The sequence below is a fragment of the Rhamphochromis longiceps genome, linkage group LG1 (assembly GCF_057381845.1).
Source record: "Rhamphochromis longiceps isolate RC_006_pf linkage group LG1, R_longiceps_female_GT1.1, whole genome shotgun sequence".
Classification (NCBI taxonomy): Eukaryota; Metazoa; Chordata; class Actinopteri; order Cichliformes; family Cichlidae; genus Rhamphochromis; species Rhamphochromis longiceps.
The window spans coordinates 5,115,075-5,132,752 of record NC_140557.1 but is presented as its reverse complement, the minus strand read 5'-3'; the positions used below and the strand labels follow the sequence as shown (position 1 = coordinate 5,132,752).

The following is a 17,678-nucleotide window of genomic DNA, read 5'->3' as shown; positions in this document are numbered from 1 at the left end:
AATATTATGAAATATAACAAACAAGCAAAGCAAAAAAAATATCATTTTTTTATTATTCACACTGACACTGTAGCTTTTATAAGTTAGCAATGCATTGAGCATGTTCAGATGTACAAACTGGCACAGAAAAGTTCAAAACATAAAATAACTAACACAATTTCTAATAATCTCAAAGCTGGATTATAAGGAAACATGCTGTAAATTCACAATGGTGTAATCAACATAACTATATCAAAATGTCTCAAAGCACTAAACCAGTGGAGGGTGAACTGCATTTAAAAGCAAGATCTGCTCTGTGTGCAATCGAAAAAAAAGAGGACAGGTGACTTCAAGGGAAAAATATCAATAATCGATGATTGTCCTCTTGACAATCCAGTCGGACATGGAATCTAGTCATTCTAGATTCTCTTCAGTATGGCAACTTTTACTCTCAAAAGCTTAAATAGGATGTTGTCATCCTATTTAAGCTTTATTTTGGAATGATAACCCCTTTTCCACAAAGATTTATATAAACAAGAAAATTTCAAATAAAGCAGCAGAACTGTCAAAATCTTCATACTATTACATTTATTTTCATCATTTAGAATCAGCTCCTGCCAGTTATGGTAAATTGCCGGGCATATAAAATCCAGAAGTAAAACAAAATCGTTACTGTCAGATTTCAGCATTATGTTGCACATTTCACCAGCACACCTTTTGGTATTTTTCCAGTTGTCTTTAATCTAGTTGCTTTTACTACGTGTTTCAATGCTCGTCTGTTTAGCAGAGTTTTGGGACTTTCTCACTGACATCACAAACCACAGGAAGATGAAGAAACCTGTGTGGCACAAAGAAGAGTGTGTTAGGCAAAGGATCAGAGTGAGTCCAGGAAGTGTGAGGAGTGTGCAATTAATTCAAATAAACTGATAAGTCAACTGTGTTAGGTTACTGTTCATTTATACACACGAAAAGTCAAAATCTACTGCATACAATAATGTATTTCGAAGTAATGTCTATGAAATGGATAGCATGTGCACTTTAACAAGTGGCCTTGTTGGAAAATTTTGTTCAGTTTCAAACAAACAAGCTTTATTCATCACATACACAACCATACACAGAACAACATGCAATAATAACACTGATAATAATACTACTAATAATAATACATTTTACTTGGAAGCGCCTTTCAAGACACCCAAGGACACTTTACAATAAAATAGAACACAGCCTGGGAGCATAGCAGCTAAAAGCTCTGCTTCCCATGGTGGTGAGACGGGAAGAATTAAATGTTTTTGTGTCCGAGTTGCAGACAGGCTGCAGATGTAGCTGCGCCATTCCAGGGCTTGGTTTTCAATATGGGTGGTCTAGCCAGGACCCTTACTGGATACTGGGTGGGAATCAATAAGCTAATCCTCATTATTCCCTTTGACAGAAACACACATAGCAGTAGACTGTACAGACCTTGCAATGAGTTCAGGATGCAGAAGAGGTAGAGGCTAGGAGTGGTCAGCTGTCCAAATGAGAAGAAAGCCAGGCCCCAGGTAAGGCCAAGCAGTGCGCAGACTCCCAACAAGCGACAAATACTTTTGATGACTTTGGTATGGATAATCTGCCCAAGCTGATTTACCAGAATGAAACATGACACAGCAGGTTAAAAAAAACACAGATGACCACAAAATGTTTTCAAAATTGCTTGTGTTCTCCAGATGCACTTGTTCATTTATAGAGTCTGATTTTAATAGAAATGTTTTAAGCTTTAAAAACACATTTTAAAATATTACCAGTAAATAACTTTCTTCAGAATATTTAAAATTAGACAACCATTCCAATAACTTGGTTCACAATGGCAGGAATAGGTCAGAATTGTTCCCGGTCCGCGTTGGACCCAGGGCTGTCATTTTAGCACCAATTTTGTTCATAATTTCTATGGACAGGCATAGCCAAGTGCTGGAAGGCTTTCACATGGGTGATCTCAGAATTTCATCTGTGCTTTTCACAGATAATATGGTTCTGTTGGCTTTATCGGGTGGTGGCCTCTAGCTTGCACTGGAGTGGTTCATAACCAAGTGTGAAGCAGTAGGAATGAGAATCAGTAGCTCCAAGTCTGAGGCCATGCCCCTCAACCTGGAGTGCCCACCCTGGGTTACAGATGAGATAATTAGTGAAGTAAAGAAGTTATATTATATTTCGAGTTCTTGTTTTCAATTGAGAATTGTGGGACAGTCGACAGATGGATTAGTGCTGCAGCAGTAGTGATGCGGGCGCTGTACCGGCTCGTCATTGTAAAAAGAGAGCTGAGCGTAAAAGAAAAGCACTCAGTTTACTGGTCGAACTACATCCTTTCCCTCGCCTACGGTCATGAGCTCTGGGTAGTGACTGAAAGAGATCACAGATTCAAATGGCAGAAATGAGCTTTCTAAGTTTTTTCTCAGGGTGGCTGGTCTCTCCCTTAGACATAGGGTGAGGAGCTTAGCCATTTGGGAGGGGCTCAGTGTAAAGCTGCTACTCCTCCACATGGAAAGGAGCCAGTTATGGTGATAGGGGAATCTGACAGGATGCCTCCTGGGTGTTCCAGGCATGTCCCACCTGGAGGAGGTCCCGGGCAGATCCATTTTAAATTGAAAAATGAGGAATAATGTTGGCAAGACCAGTTGGTCTGGGGTTTCCAAGGGACAGGCTGACATGGAGGATTTAGAAATGAAGTAATTTAAAGATTTTTTTGACAAATTTACCTTTTTTTTTTGTCCAACAGAGAAAACACGTTTGACTGTCACTGCAAACATTAACATGTTAAAGAGAAACACAAAGGGGAACAGTCCCGTTGTAGTCACCATTTTCACCATTTGATTGTTTATAAAGCATCTAAAGAGAATGAACAGAAACAGATGATAATTTAATGTCTCACACTGAAAAGCCAGAAAAGCATTCTGTAACAGAAATGTAGGACATGCAGTGTATTTTAAACAAATTAGACACATTTTCCTCCCTGACATGCAAATACATAGAAATTTTGATGCACATGCAAATCACCTTATAAATGTGAAGTAAGGTTAGATTTTACATGCATGCAAATTTGTTTCTTACACTGCAGTTTCAGGGGAGATAGAGATGTAGCCATAAAACTCTCTGTCTATGATCACCACCAATGACACAATGACTGCAGGAACACCTGAAACACACAAACTGATCAGTCAGACAAAGGTTTGCAGACTGGTGAAGACAACTTCCTGTTTAAAGTGCTCCACTTACCCCATCCCACCACACAGACTTTGAGCAGGTATCTGCTGACATAGGTGTCAAAAACTTTTACAAAGAGAAGGTAGAGGTGGAATCCCTCCAAGGCCATCCAGCTGAAAGCAGCCAGCAGGGAGTAGTGAAGGGCAAGAGCCATGTAAAAACAAAGCCATGTGGTGGACTCTGCTGCCACCATGTGACTGGGCAGGAAGTGCAGATTGAGGAGAATCAGAGCAATTACAAGGTTAATGTGGACCTTCATAGAGATATCTTCTCTGAGTTTTCTGTCAGAGAGGGGAGAAGGTATCTGTGGTAAGTGATAACTTTTGTGTAAAGTTAATGGTCATATCATGTTTGTAGGGAAATTAAGTGGAAGAATAAAAAAAATACTTGATGAGAGAAATGAAATAAAAAAGAAAAGAGAAGGAATGTAAGAGAGGATGACTGCATTCCTTTTTAAATTAATGAAAAGAAGAAGACCAGCAAAAAGGTAAAAGGAAAGGGGAGCAGAAACTAAAGATACTGATACTGATTCCACATATTGAAGATGTGAAAGGGGGGATGATGAAGGTGGGAATAATACCTATTTGTGATGAAGAGCAATACAGCAATGACCAGGGCACAAAGTGAAAGACTACAGCCAGTTATAGTAATGTATGATAAAATCTTCTGGTCTTTAAGTGAGATGGAAGTACATACCTGAGGAGAATACATACACATTGTTACAGTTAGAGATGTAGCATGGATAAATGGTTTTAAAGCCCCTTTTTATCATGAAAAAGGTAAATTCTACCATGATCACAGCAAAGTATGTGAAGTGGTCACAGGAACAGGTAACATTACCCTGACCACGTGTCCACAGGGTAAGGCAGCCCTCCTTACTGAAATCTGGTAAGTCAAACAAACAGGACCATTATGCATGAGTTGCTGTGATAGCTGAATGACATCACCACAAATTCCTGATGCTGAGTGAAACCACAATTGAGAAATACAAACACAAACAATGTATTATAGATTACTATTGAATAGTGACGCTTGGTTACTTACTCTTTGCTGTGAAATTTAAAAACTGGCAGGATGGCTCTTGGGTTTCCTATGGCACAAAAAATATTGTGTGTTTATATATGCGTGTCTGTTCATGCGTTCATTTAGGCATGGTCAAGAAAAGTACTTAAAGTAAGAAAGTGAACAGTAGCTCTTTGGAGAATATGTTTCTACCACCTGTGTTTATGGAAACCCAACTGAACCTTGTGCTATGATAATGTAATAATAAAACAATATTAGTAGATGGGAATAAAAACTTCATTCAGTCTCTATTTAATGCAGTTCTAATGAAAAACCAGGGTCCACTTGTAAGGTGTCCTTACTGAAGTTGTCGGTGAGTGCATATCTTTTTTCTAACATTTATATCCCCCCAAAAATTGCTTCTGTTCATCTGAATGTAACATTTTCAGTGGTACAAACGTTTCATCATTCATCAAAGTGACTTCTTCAGCCCAGATTGAAGAAGGTTTCCCGAACGTTACGAAGAGAACATTCTCATAAGGAAAAAACCAGCACCGCTGACCAAAAACGGGCTGTGAGGTTTGTTTCTTGATCACTAATATGCAAATTGCGATGACCATTGATCAGTATCCACTGATCAGTGGCCATGAGCACCATTCATACAGCTTTGGGGAATAGCTGCAATCACAGCATTGTGAGATGGCGATCATTTTACATCTTATGCAATACAGCATACATACATGTGTTTTAACAACTAATAAACCTGATATGTTGTTTTAACAATGATATAAAGGTATAGAAAGTAAGACTGGAGTAAAATATTGAATCACATCAGGAGTTACATTTATTGTTGTGGTGAAATTCATGGTGATGTTGAAGCGCTCTTGTAGTCCTGATATTTTCTTGCCCTGCACACTTAGGCCAACCAGTCGTTGATCATAAACTTCATGGAAGGTTCCAACCATGCTCTGCAATACAACACAAGTTCATCAAGTTGGCTTGTAGAAAGTTTTTCTTTACTTGCTTTGCTGTCTACCATTTCTCCCCTCTTTTCTCTATCAGTCTGTCTGTGTTTGTGGACATATTCTGTTTTTTGTGCAACATTAATTGTAAATAAACTCATTGTACTAAACCTGCAAGTCGTGTCTATGTAGTTTGATAAGTTGTCTTTTAGTAGATTTATTAGCTTGCTAAAGTTAAATAAAAAAATTGCAACAAAAGTGCTGATCCAATATTCAGAATTTTTTAATAAATTGACTTTTATTCATTCAATTTGATGTGGTTTGTTCTCATGTGGTTAAAAGAAAGTAAAGGTGCTATATGGTGGAGTTTTTTCCCCCCTAATCAGTGTATTTGGATGTATAGGAGAACTGCAAACATGAGCTATAAACTAAACCACATTAAAAGATAATTCCAGTTTTAAAACTAATCATGTTCAAAAACCAAGTAAGGCAATACCAAAAACGCTAATGTAAGTTAATATTAACATTATATTTTTGCTAAAAAATCTTACTGGCCAAACCAAAGTAAGTGGGAGTTTAAATTTACATAGTAAGTATACATGGGTAGGACTATTTGCTCATGTCTTTTTTATAATACATAACAAAGTATAGTCTCTCACGCTGGCTGTTTCAGCAAACTTAAGCATGGAAAAGATAATCTTGTTCCCCCCTCCTCCAACTTCTCTTGGTAGTCGAACGTGTACTCTCCTGTTGGCGACTGGCGTCAATCCTGCCTATATTATTGAAAGATAGAGAAGCATTGCATGTGAATACTTCAGCTGAGAGTGATGAGATCGATTTTTTAGGTTGTGTTTACATGACAAACAGTGACCTGACAGTCATGCTAGAGGAAAAGGTGGATTATCCGAACATTTATTAAATTATTATTATTTTATAATTATTATTTATTAAAAATTATTAAATTCATTCTAACAAAATTTCATGGCAATGTATCTGTGATACGATGATGTGAAGAATTTTGCTAAAAATTATTCTGCACAACAAAGGCATTAGAGCTGCACAAGAACAATGTTAATTGGGCTTAATACAAAATCATGGATCAACATATTATGTATTATGTCAAAATCATTATATTTTATTATGTGTATTATGTATTATTTTTTCTTTCATACCTCACTGTCACTGGCGAAAATTTCAAGGTTGTCAGAGGTACGATTGGGTTTGAACAGGAGAACAACTAAATCAGGGAAATGCATTGATATGGCCCCTTCCACTTTTGTTTGCTCAAGAATATTTTCTAGGATTTCCAATGTTCTTGTAGGGAGAGGGGGAGATAAAGAAGAAAATATTAACATGAATCCTTTGTATTTGCATCTTTTGAGTATTTACGCATCACAGAATACGTATCTTGAACGTGATTTTAATCTTAATTCTCAGCGAATTCTTTATGTTTGGCTCTGATATACATGCTTGATCAAAGACTAAGAAATCAGTCATAAACAAACAGAAACAGAAATATTCAGACAAGCATAAATATGACCAAAAAATGTAAACATTTACTTAATGGGGTCTTCTTTGGTGCCATTTTGCACAGGGTTCCACACATTCTGAAAACAGCAGCTAGCTGTTAAAGGAATAAAGAAAACATATCATACTAAGCTTAAAAGGTCAATTAAAGGTACCACATATTCAATGGTATTAAAGATTCAGTTCACAAAAAAAATTGTTTATTCTACCATCATTTTATGCCACAGATTATATAAAAAAGTGATTTGCAAAAAATATCAGAGAGAAGATATTGAAAGCTTTTAATTTACGAAAAAAATTTAGGATCATACACAATTTTCTACATGTGTCATCGCTACATGTTCTAGATTTTCAAAAGGTTCAAATCACCACTTAGTGAACAATCAGTTCTTCAGAAAAATGACATCATGATTCTATGATTCCCACGATCCCTTGGGCCTCTGTATGAGTTTAGTAGTAGGGTCTAACGTTTTTTGTCTTTGGATTTCTCTGATCAATTAAACATTTAAAATTATAATATGTAACTTTATTACTTTATTTTCTTACCCATTAATACCTGTCACGGCCAGGGGAATCAGCGTCCAGCTGATCAGAGGTTTTTTCTATCTTTCTTTCCAAACGTCCACTCTCTCTCTCTCACCTCTTCTCTATCACCGGGGCGGAACTCTTTGTAGGTTCACGCCCTCGGCCCACGCTCTCGGTGAGAGGAAACACCTGAGCCTAATCAGGGTGGCATGCATTTAAGCCAGGAGGTGACTGCTGTTCTTCGCTGGATTGTTGTCTGCCACGCGTTAATGAAAGTGAAGTCTACAGCTAAGCTAAGTCAAGTGTTTGAAAGTGAACTGTGTAACTCAGGGGTCCCCAATCCCAGTCCACGAGGGCCGGTGTCCCTGCAGGTTTTAGATGAGTCCTTGATCCATCACAGCTGATTTAAATGGATAAATTACCTTCTCAACATGTCTTGAAGTTCTCCAGAGGCCTGGTAATGAACTAATCATGTGATTCAGGTGTGCCTACTCAGGGTGAGATCTAAAACCTGGACCCCTGGACACCACGTGACTAACCCCTTGGATTTCCCTTGAGCCCCGTCCCTGACTTAATTGTATATAGCACTGCCTTGCACTGCCTGTAAAGACACAAGGTGGATTCTGTAAATAAATTATTCTGTACAGCTGATTTTGGAGTCCCGCACTTGAGTCCTCCCTGTTGAACAATAACACAATAACGATCCAGCCAGCACGGACTCAGCGGACTCAACACCCCCCGCAGCCCGTCCTCACCCCGGAAGCAATCTTGGAACGCCACGAACAAATGCTGAAGCACATTAACATTAAAATCTCCCCGAACCGTCCTGAAATACCTTTGTGGCAGCCTGAGTATTTGAAACGTTAAAAACGGTTTTCAGAATTATTGGTGAAGCTGTTTTAATGTGGTTGTGCCCCCACACATCACCTTGCTTTTGTTGTTGTGACAATAATTTGACATCATAGTGCAGCACTAAGGTTGATACTTCTTTAAACTAACATGTGTGGAGTGTAATTGCTGTTTATAAGGTATAAATGTGACCAAATAACAAAGATAATGCACATTAGTTGTGATGAGTAACGTGGGTGTGCTAACTAAATGACGTTATTCCTACGTTTGACTTTTTAACCGTGTTGTTCCATATGAAATATATTCACAGAAATTCACTGGATTCAGTAAATGTTATTATAAATGTTTTGGTAGAGACCAGGCTACATATCTTATGTTATGAACTTTTTATTTTATTGTCTATTAGTTATCCTGCTTACCAAAAACTGATTACCAAAGGTTCATTACAAGTAATGCCTTACAAAAGTAATGCAGGGCAGTAATAGAAGCCGGCAGTGACACAGAACTGCTATGTTTTAGAGTGATACACCCCAATGTGCACCTGGACGAACATCACCTTCCATCAGTATGTAACACCTTCAGTTGAGCCATAAGGCTGCGGTGAGAGTACTGACAGGGACTAGAAAGAAAGACCATATTTCTCCCATATATCCTTCTGTTTATTGGCTCCTTGTTTAATACAATCCCTCTCCTCACATACAAGGAATAACTAAGCAACACATTAAATTAAAGATCTCACTTTACTCTTAAACAGTTTGGTTACCTCTGCTTTCTAAAGTTTATTAGATTAAAGACAGAAAAACACATCAAATCCCCAAACTACTGAATAACAACTTGAAGAACCCAAAAAAGACCTCAAAATGTTGATCTGAAACCAAAATCCTAAGACCTCGATCTGATTGAGAATCCACATGCACTGACGGAAGTGATGTTGTAGGTGACGTCAGACGCCGGAGATTTTGGCGGAGAAAAAGCAAATGGTAGCATAGAGTTTAACAAAGGTTTTCCAAGCTTCAGTATTACCAAATATACTAATCAATTGTCATATAACTAACAACATCTGTTTTATCATCTCTAACACCCTGGAGGACAACGGGGAGAGTTTAGACGCTCTCCAAGATTACATCGACCGCTGTTTTCAAGATTTAGTAATGCATAAGGCCCAGAGTGCATCTTCCCCGGCCAAAATCGAGACGCCGTCATCGAAGAGAAGTCGCCAGGCAGACTCCCCCGGTACAACATCGCCTGCCGGCAAAGACATCGCAGAAATCCTGGAGTCAATCGACAAGCGATTGTCCAGTTTCGATGCGAGGCTGTCCCTGGTGGAGATTTTACACCGGGAATTTAAATCTCTGAGAGAATCCCTGGAATTCAGCCAGCGGCAGGTGGAAACGCTTGCCGCTGAAAATGCCACGCTACGGGAGTCTGTTAAATCTCTCACCGATAACGTGACCCAGCTAAACATTGAAAATAAAAAAATAAAAGAGTCCGTTATCGATCTACAAGCCCGTAGCATGAGAGATAATCTTGTGTTTTCTGGTATTCCAGAAACTGCCGGAGAGGACGCAGAGGCAACGGTGAAAAACTTCATTAAAATCCACCTGAAGCTGCCGGAGGACACCGTAAAGAACATCGACTTCGATAGAGTACATCGCTTGGGGGGCGCGCGGTCGCGGACCGGGAGACCACGGCCTATTGTGGCCAAATTCAGTCAATTCAAACAGAAGGAACAGGTGAAGAGTCGCGGCAGAGAGCTGAAAGGAACGGACTTCAGCGTGAACGACCAGTTCCCCAAAGAGATCCTGGAACGACGCAAGGTCCTGTTCCCAGTTCGACGTAGCTTCATCCAGAAAGGCTCCCGTGCTGTCATCGCCGTGGACCGGCTCTACGTGGACGGACAGCTGTACCGCGACCCCGGCACCACACCGTGGTTATACTGACTGCACTCCAGATAAGAACCCGCTACACTCTTTTCTTATTCATTCACACTTTCTCCTTTAAAATGTGTTTAACCTAGTAATATCAGTAGGATGTCATAGCAGATATAACACCGTCACCCTCCGTCATTGCTTTAATTGGAATGTTTCCGTTTCGTTTCCTTTTTTTTGTTGTCGCTCACAGTTCATGTGGTTTCTTTCTTTCTCTTGTCTTTCACTGCTGTGGTCACCTACTCCCCCACTCACCTACAAACAACACCCTCTATTTCTCCATATTTTCACAACACGATCACGCAAACACATCAGCTCAACGGCAGCACATTCACAACAGCCTCACAGCACGCACAGACTTGCAGGACACATAAGCAAGCCACGCTTGTTCATATTAGTGAATATTCACACACATAGTCAGACTTATGGAGTCTCTCACCACACTTCTTTTTCTCTTTCTATTTACAAACAAGGGATGTTTCCATATTCTCTCCACCTGTCTAAACGAAACACCCAGCATACATCATTAAACATACACGCACAATTAAGGGCATGCTGAGGTTTGTCACATGGAATGTAAATGGAGCTGGCACCAGAGGAAAGAGGTTAAAAATATTTAACCAGCTTAAAAAACTACAGGCAGATGTTGTTTTATTACAAGAAACTCACAAACCTGTCACAGGTTTAAATGAACTTAAAACACCTGAGTTTCCTAACGTGTTTGCAGCCGGTTATAATTCTAGACAACGGGGAGTAGCAATTTTAATACATAAAAATGTTAATTTTACAGTACTCGATACAGTTATAGATCCAGAGGGTAGATTTCTAATTATTAAACTATCAATATTGAACAAAAAACTATGTATTGTTAGTATATATGGTCCAAATGTTGATGAACCCTCATTCTTCCACGGTTTTTTTAGTGCACTCTCTGAACACCTTGATTGCACACTCATTCTTGGCGGTGACCTCAACCTTGGACTAAATGAAGAAATGGATAGGCTCAACACAACAGGAACTCAGCGTAATTGGCAGTCCACAAATATAATCAAACAGTATATGAGCGACTTTGGTCTTTGCGATGCATGGCGCTCTCTTCACCCCACCAGTAAGGAATATACTTTTTTCTCGCATGTTCATCACTCTTACTCTCGTCTGGATTATTTTTTGGTCAGCAGCTCACTGCTGTGTGACATTTCAGACACTGAGATTCATCCTATAGCTGTCAGCGATCATGCTCCTGTATCTTTAACACTAATGCACAAGAATAATACTACGCCAAGTAAAAACTGGAGATTTAATATATCACTACTTAAAGATGAAGACTTTATTAAATACTTTAAAAAGGAATGGACTTCATATTTAGACTTTAATGACACTCCCGGAATATCTGCTTCTGTTCTATGGGAAGCAGGGAAAGCTGTGATGAGAGGTAAAATAATTTCTTTCTCATCACACAAAAAGAAAGAAGAAAACAAAAATATTCAGGAATTAGAAAAAACATCAAATCACTAGAAGAAGCCTACGCGTCCCACCAAGATCAGGAAACATTGAACAAAATATGCAAAACAAAACTAGAATTAAATGAAACTATTAATAAAAAAACACAATTCCTTATACAAAGACTTCGCTTGCAGAATTTTGAGCACAGTAACAAATCAGGTCGATTTCTAGCTAACCAGCTAAAAATAAATAAAGAAAAAACAACTATATGTGCTGCTAAAGATTTATCGGGGAACACAATATATGATCCTGGAAGAATAAACAACATTTTTAGGGATTTCTATGAAACTTTATACTCACCACAAATAAACCCATCTAAAAATGAAATTGATCTGTTTCTTGACAACGTAACTCTTCCAAAATTACTAGACAGTCAAGCAATGGAACTGGATTCGCCACTGACGCCAAGTGAACTCCAGGAAGCCCTGATAAGTATGCCCAATAATAAGGCTCCAGGTCCAGACGGCTTCCCTGCAGAATTCTACAAAGAATTCTGGACAATTTTGGCACCAGTATTCCACAGCATGTTGCAGGAAATCGAGGAAAAGGGCAGACTACCACCAAATATGAATTCTGCCAACATTAGTCTCCTGCTAAAACCAGGCAAAGATCCTTTATTTCCCTCAAGCTATCGTCCAATTTCTCTTTTAAATGTAGACCTTAAAATAATCTGCAAAGCTCTCTCAAAGAGATTAGAGAAAATGACCCCCCTCTTAATTCATCCTGACCAAACTGGTTTCATAAAAGGTCGGCACTCCTCAACAAACACTCGTAGATTACTTAATTTAATAGACTACTCATACGATAAAAACATCGAAGCCATAATATTATCTCTAGATGCAGAAAAAGCATTTGACAGAGTTAATTGGAAATTTTTATTCGCAACTTTACACAAATTTGGTTTTGGAAACTCTTTCATAAACTGGATAAGAATATTATACAATTCCCCAATGGCTCGTATCAGAACAAATGACCAGACATCCTCCAGCTTCTGTCTCCTGAGGGGCACCAGACAGGGATGCCCACTCTCCCCCTCACTTTTTGCAATTTTTATCGAACCTCTAGCAGCAGCATTTAGACAGGCTACAACAATTAAGGGCATAAAATGTAAGAACATAGAACATAAAATCAGTCTCTATGCGGATGATGTGTTGCTTTTTCTGCAAAACACACAAACCAACCTCTCTGAGGTAATTACTTTAATAAACTGGTTTTCAAGAGTTTCAGATTATTCAATTAACTGGCCAAAATCTACAGTTCTCCCCATTAACTGCTCCTTCCATAATTCTTCCTCTGCCCCACTGCAATCCGGAAATATTAAATATTTAGGTATTAATATCTCTCCTAAGCTTTCAGACTTAACTAAACTAAACCACATCCCACTTCTAAAGAAAGTAGAAGGCGATCTGACTAGATGGAAATCTTTACCCATATCACTCATGGGAAGGGTCGCCACTATAAAAATGATGATCTTGCCAAAAATAAATTACTTATTTTTGATGATCCCTAACAAACCATCACAAGATTGGTTCAGATCTCTGGATTCATATATTTCCAAATTCCTTTGGAAAGATAAACCCCCGCGTATTAGCTTAAAAACGCTACAAAGAACCAAGGATAGAGGAGGATTAGATCTGCCTAATTTTCACCAATACTTCTTAGCCAACAGGCTTCAGTTCATCTCAGAATGGTTAAAACATACCTTCTTAGTTGAGCCCTGGCTAGATGTTGAACAGGCACTATGCAAGGATCTAGAGATTTCAGACCTACCATTTATTAGCTCAAACATCAAAAGACATGAATGCTTTAAAAGTATCAACATCAGCTTTTCTCTAACAGCATGGTGGGAGTTTCTAAAAATAACGGAGTCTTCATTAATCCCATGCAAACGTACACCTATCTGGAATAACCCTGACATATTACAAAACAATAATATGATTAATTTCCCAGAATGGAGTTGTAAAGGAATTAAATACTTAGAACATATATTAGAGGGAACAGAATTTATTCCATTTGACAGACTAGTTGAACAATATGGGATCAACAAGACAAGGTTTTTAGAATATCAACAAATTAAATCCATAGTAAAAAAGAAATTTAACCTCAGTCAAGTTGAATTACAAACACCACTAAGTGCGGCACATTTTCTTACTCTTAAATCCCCCAAATTATTATCTAAAATATACAGAACACTTTCTAAATTAGATGAATCAATATCCCTTCCTACTGCAAAGTGGGAAGCAGATTTATCAGTCAACCTAGACCAAAACTTCTGGTCTCAGATTTGCTTAAAAACTTTTAAATTAATTAAAAATCCCAGTCTGCAATTAATACAATACAAAATACTTCATAGAGTGCACTATACAGGTCATCGGATGTTCAAGATGGGCTTTACATCTTCCAACAACTGCTCACACTGTCAAGGCAATACACCAGACAATTACATCCACGCTCTTTGGTTCTGTCCACCAGTGCAAAAGTTTTGGCGCGAGATATGTGAAGACTTATCAAAATGTCTGAAATGTAACATTCCAACCTCCCCCTTAGTGTGTTTGTTGGGCAGCTTAGATAATGTCACTTCAGAAAAGAATATAGCCCATATGATCTTCACTGCCCTATGCATAGCCAAGAAAACAGTCCTCATGAACTGGAAAAATAAAAATAATCTTAATTCTAACCAATATAGAAATTATCTATTAGATTACATTAGTCTTGACACAGCCTCTGCCACCACATTAGATCAATTGCTCTGGGCCCCTTTTATCAGCTCCATCACCTAGTGGGGGTGGGGGGTCATAGTTTGGTCCCGCCTTCACTGTTGTGATTGGTGAGGGGGTAGGGACAGGCTTAGGGCGTCGGGGGGTTCCCCGGAGGCATCTTCCTTGGGGGGCTCAACCCGGGGTAGCGGTCACGTCCGGTTGAGGGCTCTGTTGGCTCTCAGGTGACTGTTTCCTCGCGGCTGCGTGCAGCGGGGCTAGGGGAGGGTCTGTGCTGACGGACGTGGGTTACTGACCTGGCAACCTGGCTGCCCCTGGGTGGGTCCGGGATGGGCGTGAGGTTTTGGGGGCGCTCCGTCTCTGGGCTGGGGCCCGGGCCGGGCCTCGGGGGCTCGGGTCCTGGTTGGTGTGTTGCCGGGGTTGTGGGCGGGTGGGTGCATGGGGGCCCGGCCCTGGAGCAGAGTGCCGCCGGTGCATCGAGCCGCCTGGGGGGCTCTTCAACTGGTGGGGGGGATGGTCACATCTTGCAGGAGCTTTCTTCTCTCAGGAACTCTCTGCAGGAGGGGGAGATACAGGAGAGGTGGAGGAAGATCTCAGCCTGGGCGTTTACCGTCTTATGTAGTCTGGAAGATGTGTGGTTGGTGGGGTGGGTGCAGTTTTCTCTGTGGTGGGGTTGGGTGGACTGTCCAGGGCTCTGTGGAGCCGGGGGGCGCTACTGCACTGGGCCCCGGTCTGATGGGCCTGGGCCCCCCTTCCCTGGCGGGTCGCGGAGGGTGGGAGTGCCTACTGGGGTCAGCGGGGGAGCTGGCCCCAGGGAGGGGTTACCTGCCCCTCCCTTCCTTCCCTCCCCATCTCCAGCTGCCTCCCTCTTCCCGCTCCTCCACAACCACCCACACATGCAGGGCCTTGGAGTGGGGGTATGTCACCAGGGTGCAGAGGAGGCTACCCCCCCCCCCCCCGTCCCCTTCTGGCTGCCTCTGCCTCAATTTTATCCCACAACTTAGACATTCACATTATTCACACTCTCATTACACATACATATAGGATCTTGGGGGTGGGCACAATCACGGAGTCCAAATCACCATCAGGGTGTATACCTCACCCCTGACGTCGTTGCCCACCTCTCAATTTTAAATACACTTAGTCATTGAGGGTTAGCAGGAGGGACTATGCGCTTACCTGCTGCTCCTTGGCAGGTAGCTCCATGCCCTCCTGGGTTTTAATTGCACCTTAGAACACATATGCATCAACACTACAATGAGCGGGTGGAGGGAGGTTTGGAGTCTTCTCCCACCCCCATTCTCTGCGGCCTGCTGGAGCGGGAGGGCTAGTAGGAGGAGTTGGCCGTCCGACTGCGGTCTGGGGTGTGGGGCCTCCCTGCTGCTGCGGAGTCGGGGTGGTCTGCCTCTCCCCACCGCAGGGAAAAGGGTAACACCACCTGGGTCTGGGTGCAACTCCCCCCTCCAGGGGCAAGGGTACCTAGACCCGGTTTGTAGAGTACGCTTGGGGAGTGTGATTGTGTGTACAGTGTCTCTTTATGTCTGTCTCCACGTTGGTTGAGTGTGGAGTGAGTGCATATGAGAGCATGAGGGTGGGAATGGATGTTTGTGTCTGTGTGTGCCTGTATGTCTGTGTCTATATGTCAGGTTGGGTATCAGACGCCACCTCTCTGGGGACACCTCAGGCCCTCCAAGGTTTGGAGGCCTATCTCCACCCACCACCACTTCCCCTGCCGGTGGCGGACTCCCTCAGGTGTCGGTGTGTTGGTGGTTCTTTGTGTCTGGGGGTGGGCGTCCGGGTGCACACCGGCTCACTCCTTGGCGGCCGCTTGTCGGGGCCTGGGGCCTGGGGCTCGCTCGGGCCCCTTTGGAGGTGGGGTGCCCCCGGCCTCTCGGCCTAGGGCTCGGTCACTCAGGCGCAGCTGGGGGCCGGCGGAGCTCACGGGCGCGTCACTGCAACTCCCCCTGACTTCTGCTCCGCGGCTGCTGGGCGAGCCCTCATCTGGGACTCTCCTCAGCTCTTACTGGGACAGTGGCGCGGCTGCCCCTCTGTTGGTCTTCCATGGTCTCTTGTGTTCTGGGGGCCTCTGGATGTCTGGAGTTTTGATCTCCTCCATACCCGCTTCACACCCTGGAGGACGGGGCTGTGGCCCCCCCACACTCCCTAGCAGATCATTACATGGAGAAACCTTTGGAATGCAAGCATGCTGATCCACACAGGTATGCACACATGGGTATTCACAGACGCGGACTAAAGCTTTCTTGGCTGCTGCCTCAAAGCACACTGTGCGCTGTCTATCTTGCGTGCTGCACAATATCGTTTATTACTTAGTAAATACTGATATCTATGACTAGCTAGTTTATTGTGATGGTGCTTTGTTTTCTCTATTATTATGTTGCTCTTTGTTGTTTGCTGTCTCCTCTGTTTGTTTTTGTTTGTTTGTTTGTTTTTTTTTCTCCATACAGGTGACCCAGGAGTTTTTTTTTTTTTTCTCTCTCTTCCCCCCCCTTCTCACCGTCTCTTCTCCCCTTTGGTTTTCTTTCTTTCTCTCCCCCTCTCTCTCTCATTCATTCCCCCTGTCCTATTTATTAAAAAAAAAAAAAAAATGACAAAGGATGAACTGAAGCTCTGCCATCACGTAATGTCGCATACTGCTGTTTCTGATGTCATTTAGAAAAAAAAAAGAAAAAAAAAAAAAAAAGAACTATAAACAGCTGCACCGCAGATGCCTCTACTACATCCCAGTATCATACACCACAGAACACCCACAGGAATATTGTCATTGTCAAACTGTGGCAATACAGCTTTATGGAAATCCTGATGGTGTGTCTCTATTTGCCATACATCGTTACTGGATTCAAGGTATTTATAGCCACCTGTATTATGATAAAAAGGTATGGCAATTTTTATAACATCTTAATATAACTGTCAAGAAAATGTTAAAGAAAAACATGTACGCACTTACTCATGTTTTCACCACACTTTTTAGCACAGGCTGCACAGGTGCCAATTTCTGAAACACAATTCTGAGAGAGCATGTCCAGAGAAACAAAAAGCACCAACCACCAGACTGCTGACCACTTCATCCTGTGAAGTTTAGAACAAAAACCAGCACTATTATTTCTCATCTTTAACAACAAAAAAAAAGAACTACATAATAAAATGATTAAGATCACAATCCTACCTCTGCATGTTGCTGAGAAAGAAAACAATCTGAAAAGAGATGAGTTGATGTAACTGCAGGAAAAAAGCAAATAAATATTCTTCCTGGCTTGGAATAGGATCATGGAATGAGAAAACCGCATGTAAATAACATTCTGACACAGAAAGAGGAAGCATAACCTGATAGAAAGCTAAATGTACTCCCACTCCTCTTTTGCCACTAACTCCATATCACATACAGACTAATATGATTAAAATATTAAACGAAATTTGAATCTATTCAGTTA

The 17,678-nt window shown here is 41.3% G+C and overlaps 2 protein-coding genes across 2 annotated transcripts; one reads left to right on the top strand and one right to left on the bottom strand.

The window, feature by feature from the left end:
- Positions 1 to 722: 722 nt before the first annotated feature.
- On the bottom strand, positions 723 to 6,436 carry LOC146678161 (adhesion G protein-coupled receptor G2-like). Its single transcript, XM_085413164.1, has 11 exons — positions 6,353 to 6,436; positions 5,840 to 5,953; positions 5,061 to 5,186; positions 4,261 to 4,306; positions 4,007 to 4,101; positions 3,797 to 3,912; positions 3,229 to 3,497; positions 3,064 to 3,148; positions 2,712 to 2,841; positions 1,441 to 1,597; positions 723 to 817 (listed from the first exon to the last, which is right to left on the bottom strand). The coding sequence occupies exons 1-11, from the start codon at positions 6,434 to 6,436 to the stop codon at positions 723 to 725; spliced, it is 1,317 nt and encodes a 438-aa protein (XP_085269290.1).
- A 2,570-nt stretch (positions 6,437 to 9,006) lies between these two features.
- On the top strand, positions 9,007 to 11,757 carry LOC146678160 (uncharacterized). The gene is made up of 2 exons (XM_085411188.1): positions 9,007 to 9,314; positions 9,630 to 11,757. The coding sequence occupies exons 1-2, from the start codon at positions 9,233 to 9,235 to the stop codon at positions 10,019 to 10,021; spliced, it is 474 nt and encodes a 157-aa protein (XP_085267314.1). The 5' UTR covers positions 9,007 to 9,232; the 3' UTR covers positions 10,022 to 11,757.
- The last annotated feature ends 5,921 nt before the right edge of the window (positions 11,758 to 17,678 follow it).

Excerpts from the sequence above, each read along its gene's own strand:
- LOC146678160 (XM_085411188.1), top strand. The coding sequence starts at position 9,233 with ATGCATAAGGCCCAGAGTGCATCTTCCCCGGCCAAAATCGAGACGCCG. Across the intron at positions 9,315-9,629 it reads TCGCCAGGCAGACTCCCCCG|AAACTGCCGGAGAGGACGCA; the intron begins GTACAACATCGC and ends CTGGTATTCCAG.
- LOC146678161 (XM_085413164.1), bottom strand. The coding sequence starts at position 6,436 with ATGCATTTCCCTGATTTAGTTGTTCTCCTGTTCAAACCCAATCGTACC. Across the intron at positions 5,954-6,352 it reads TTTTCGCCAGTGACAGTGAG|GCAGGATTGACGCCAGTCGC; the intron begins GTATGAAAGAAA and ends TCAATAATATAG. Across the intron at positions 818-1,440 it reads CATCCTGAACTCATTGCAAG|GTTTCTTCATCTTCCTGTGG; the intron begins GTCTGTACAGTC and ends TGTGCCACACAG.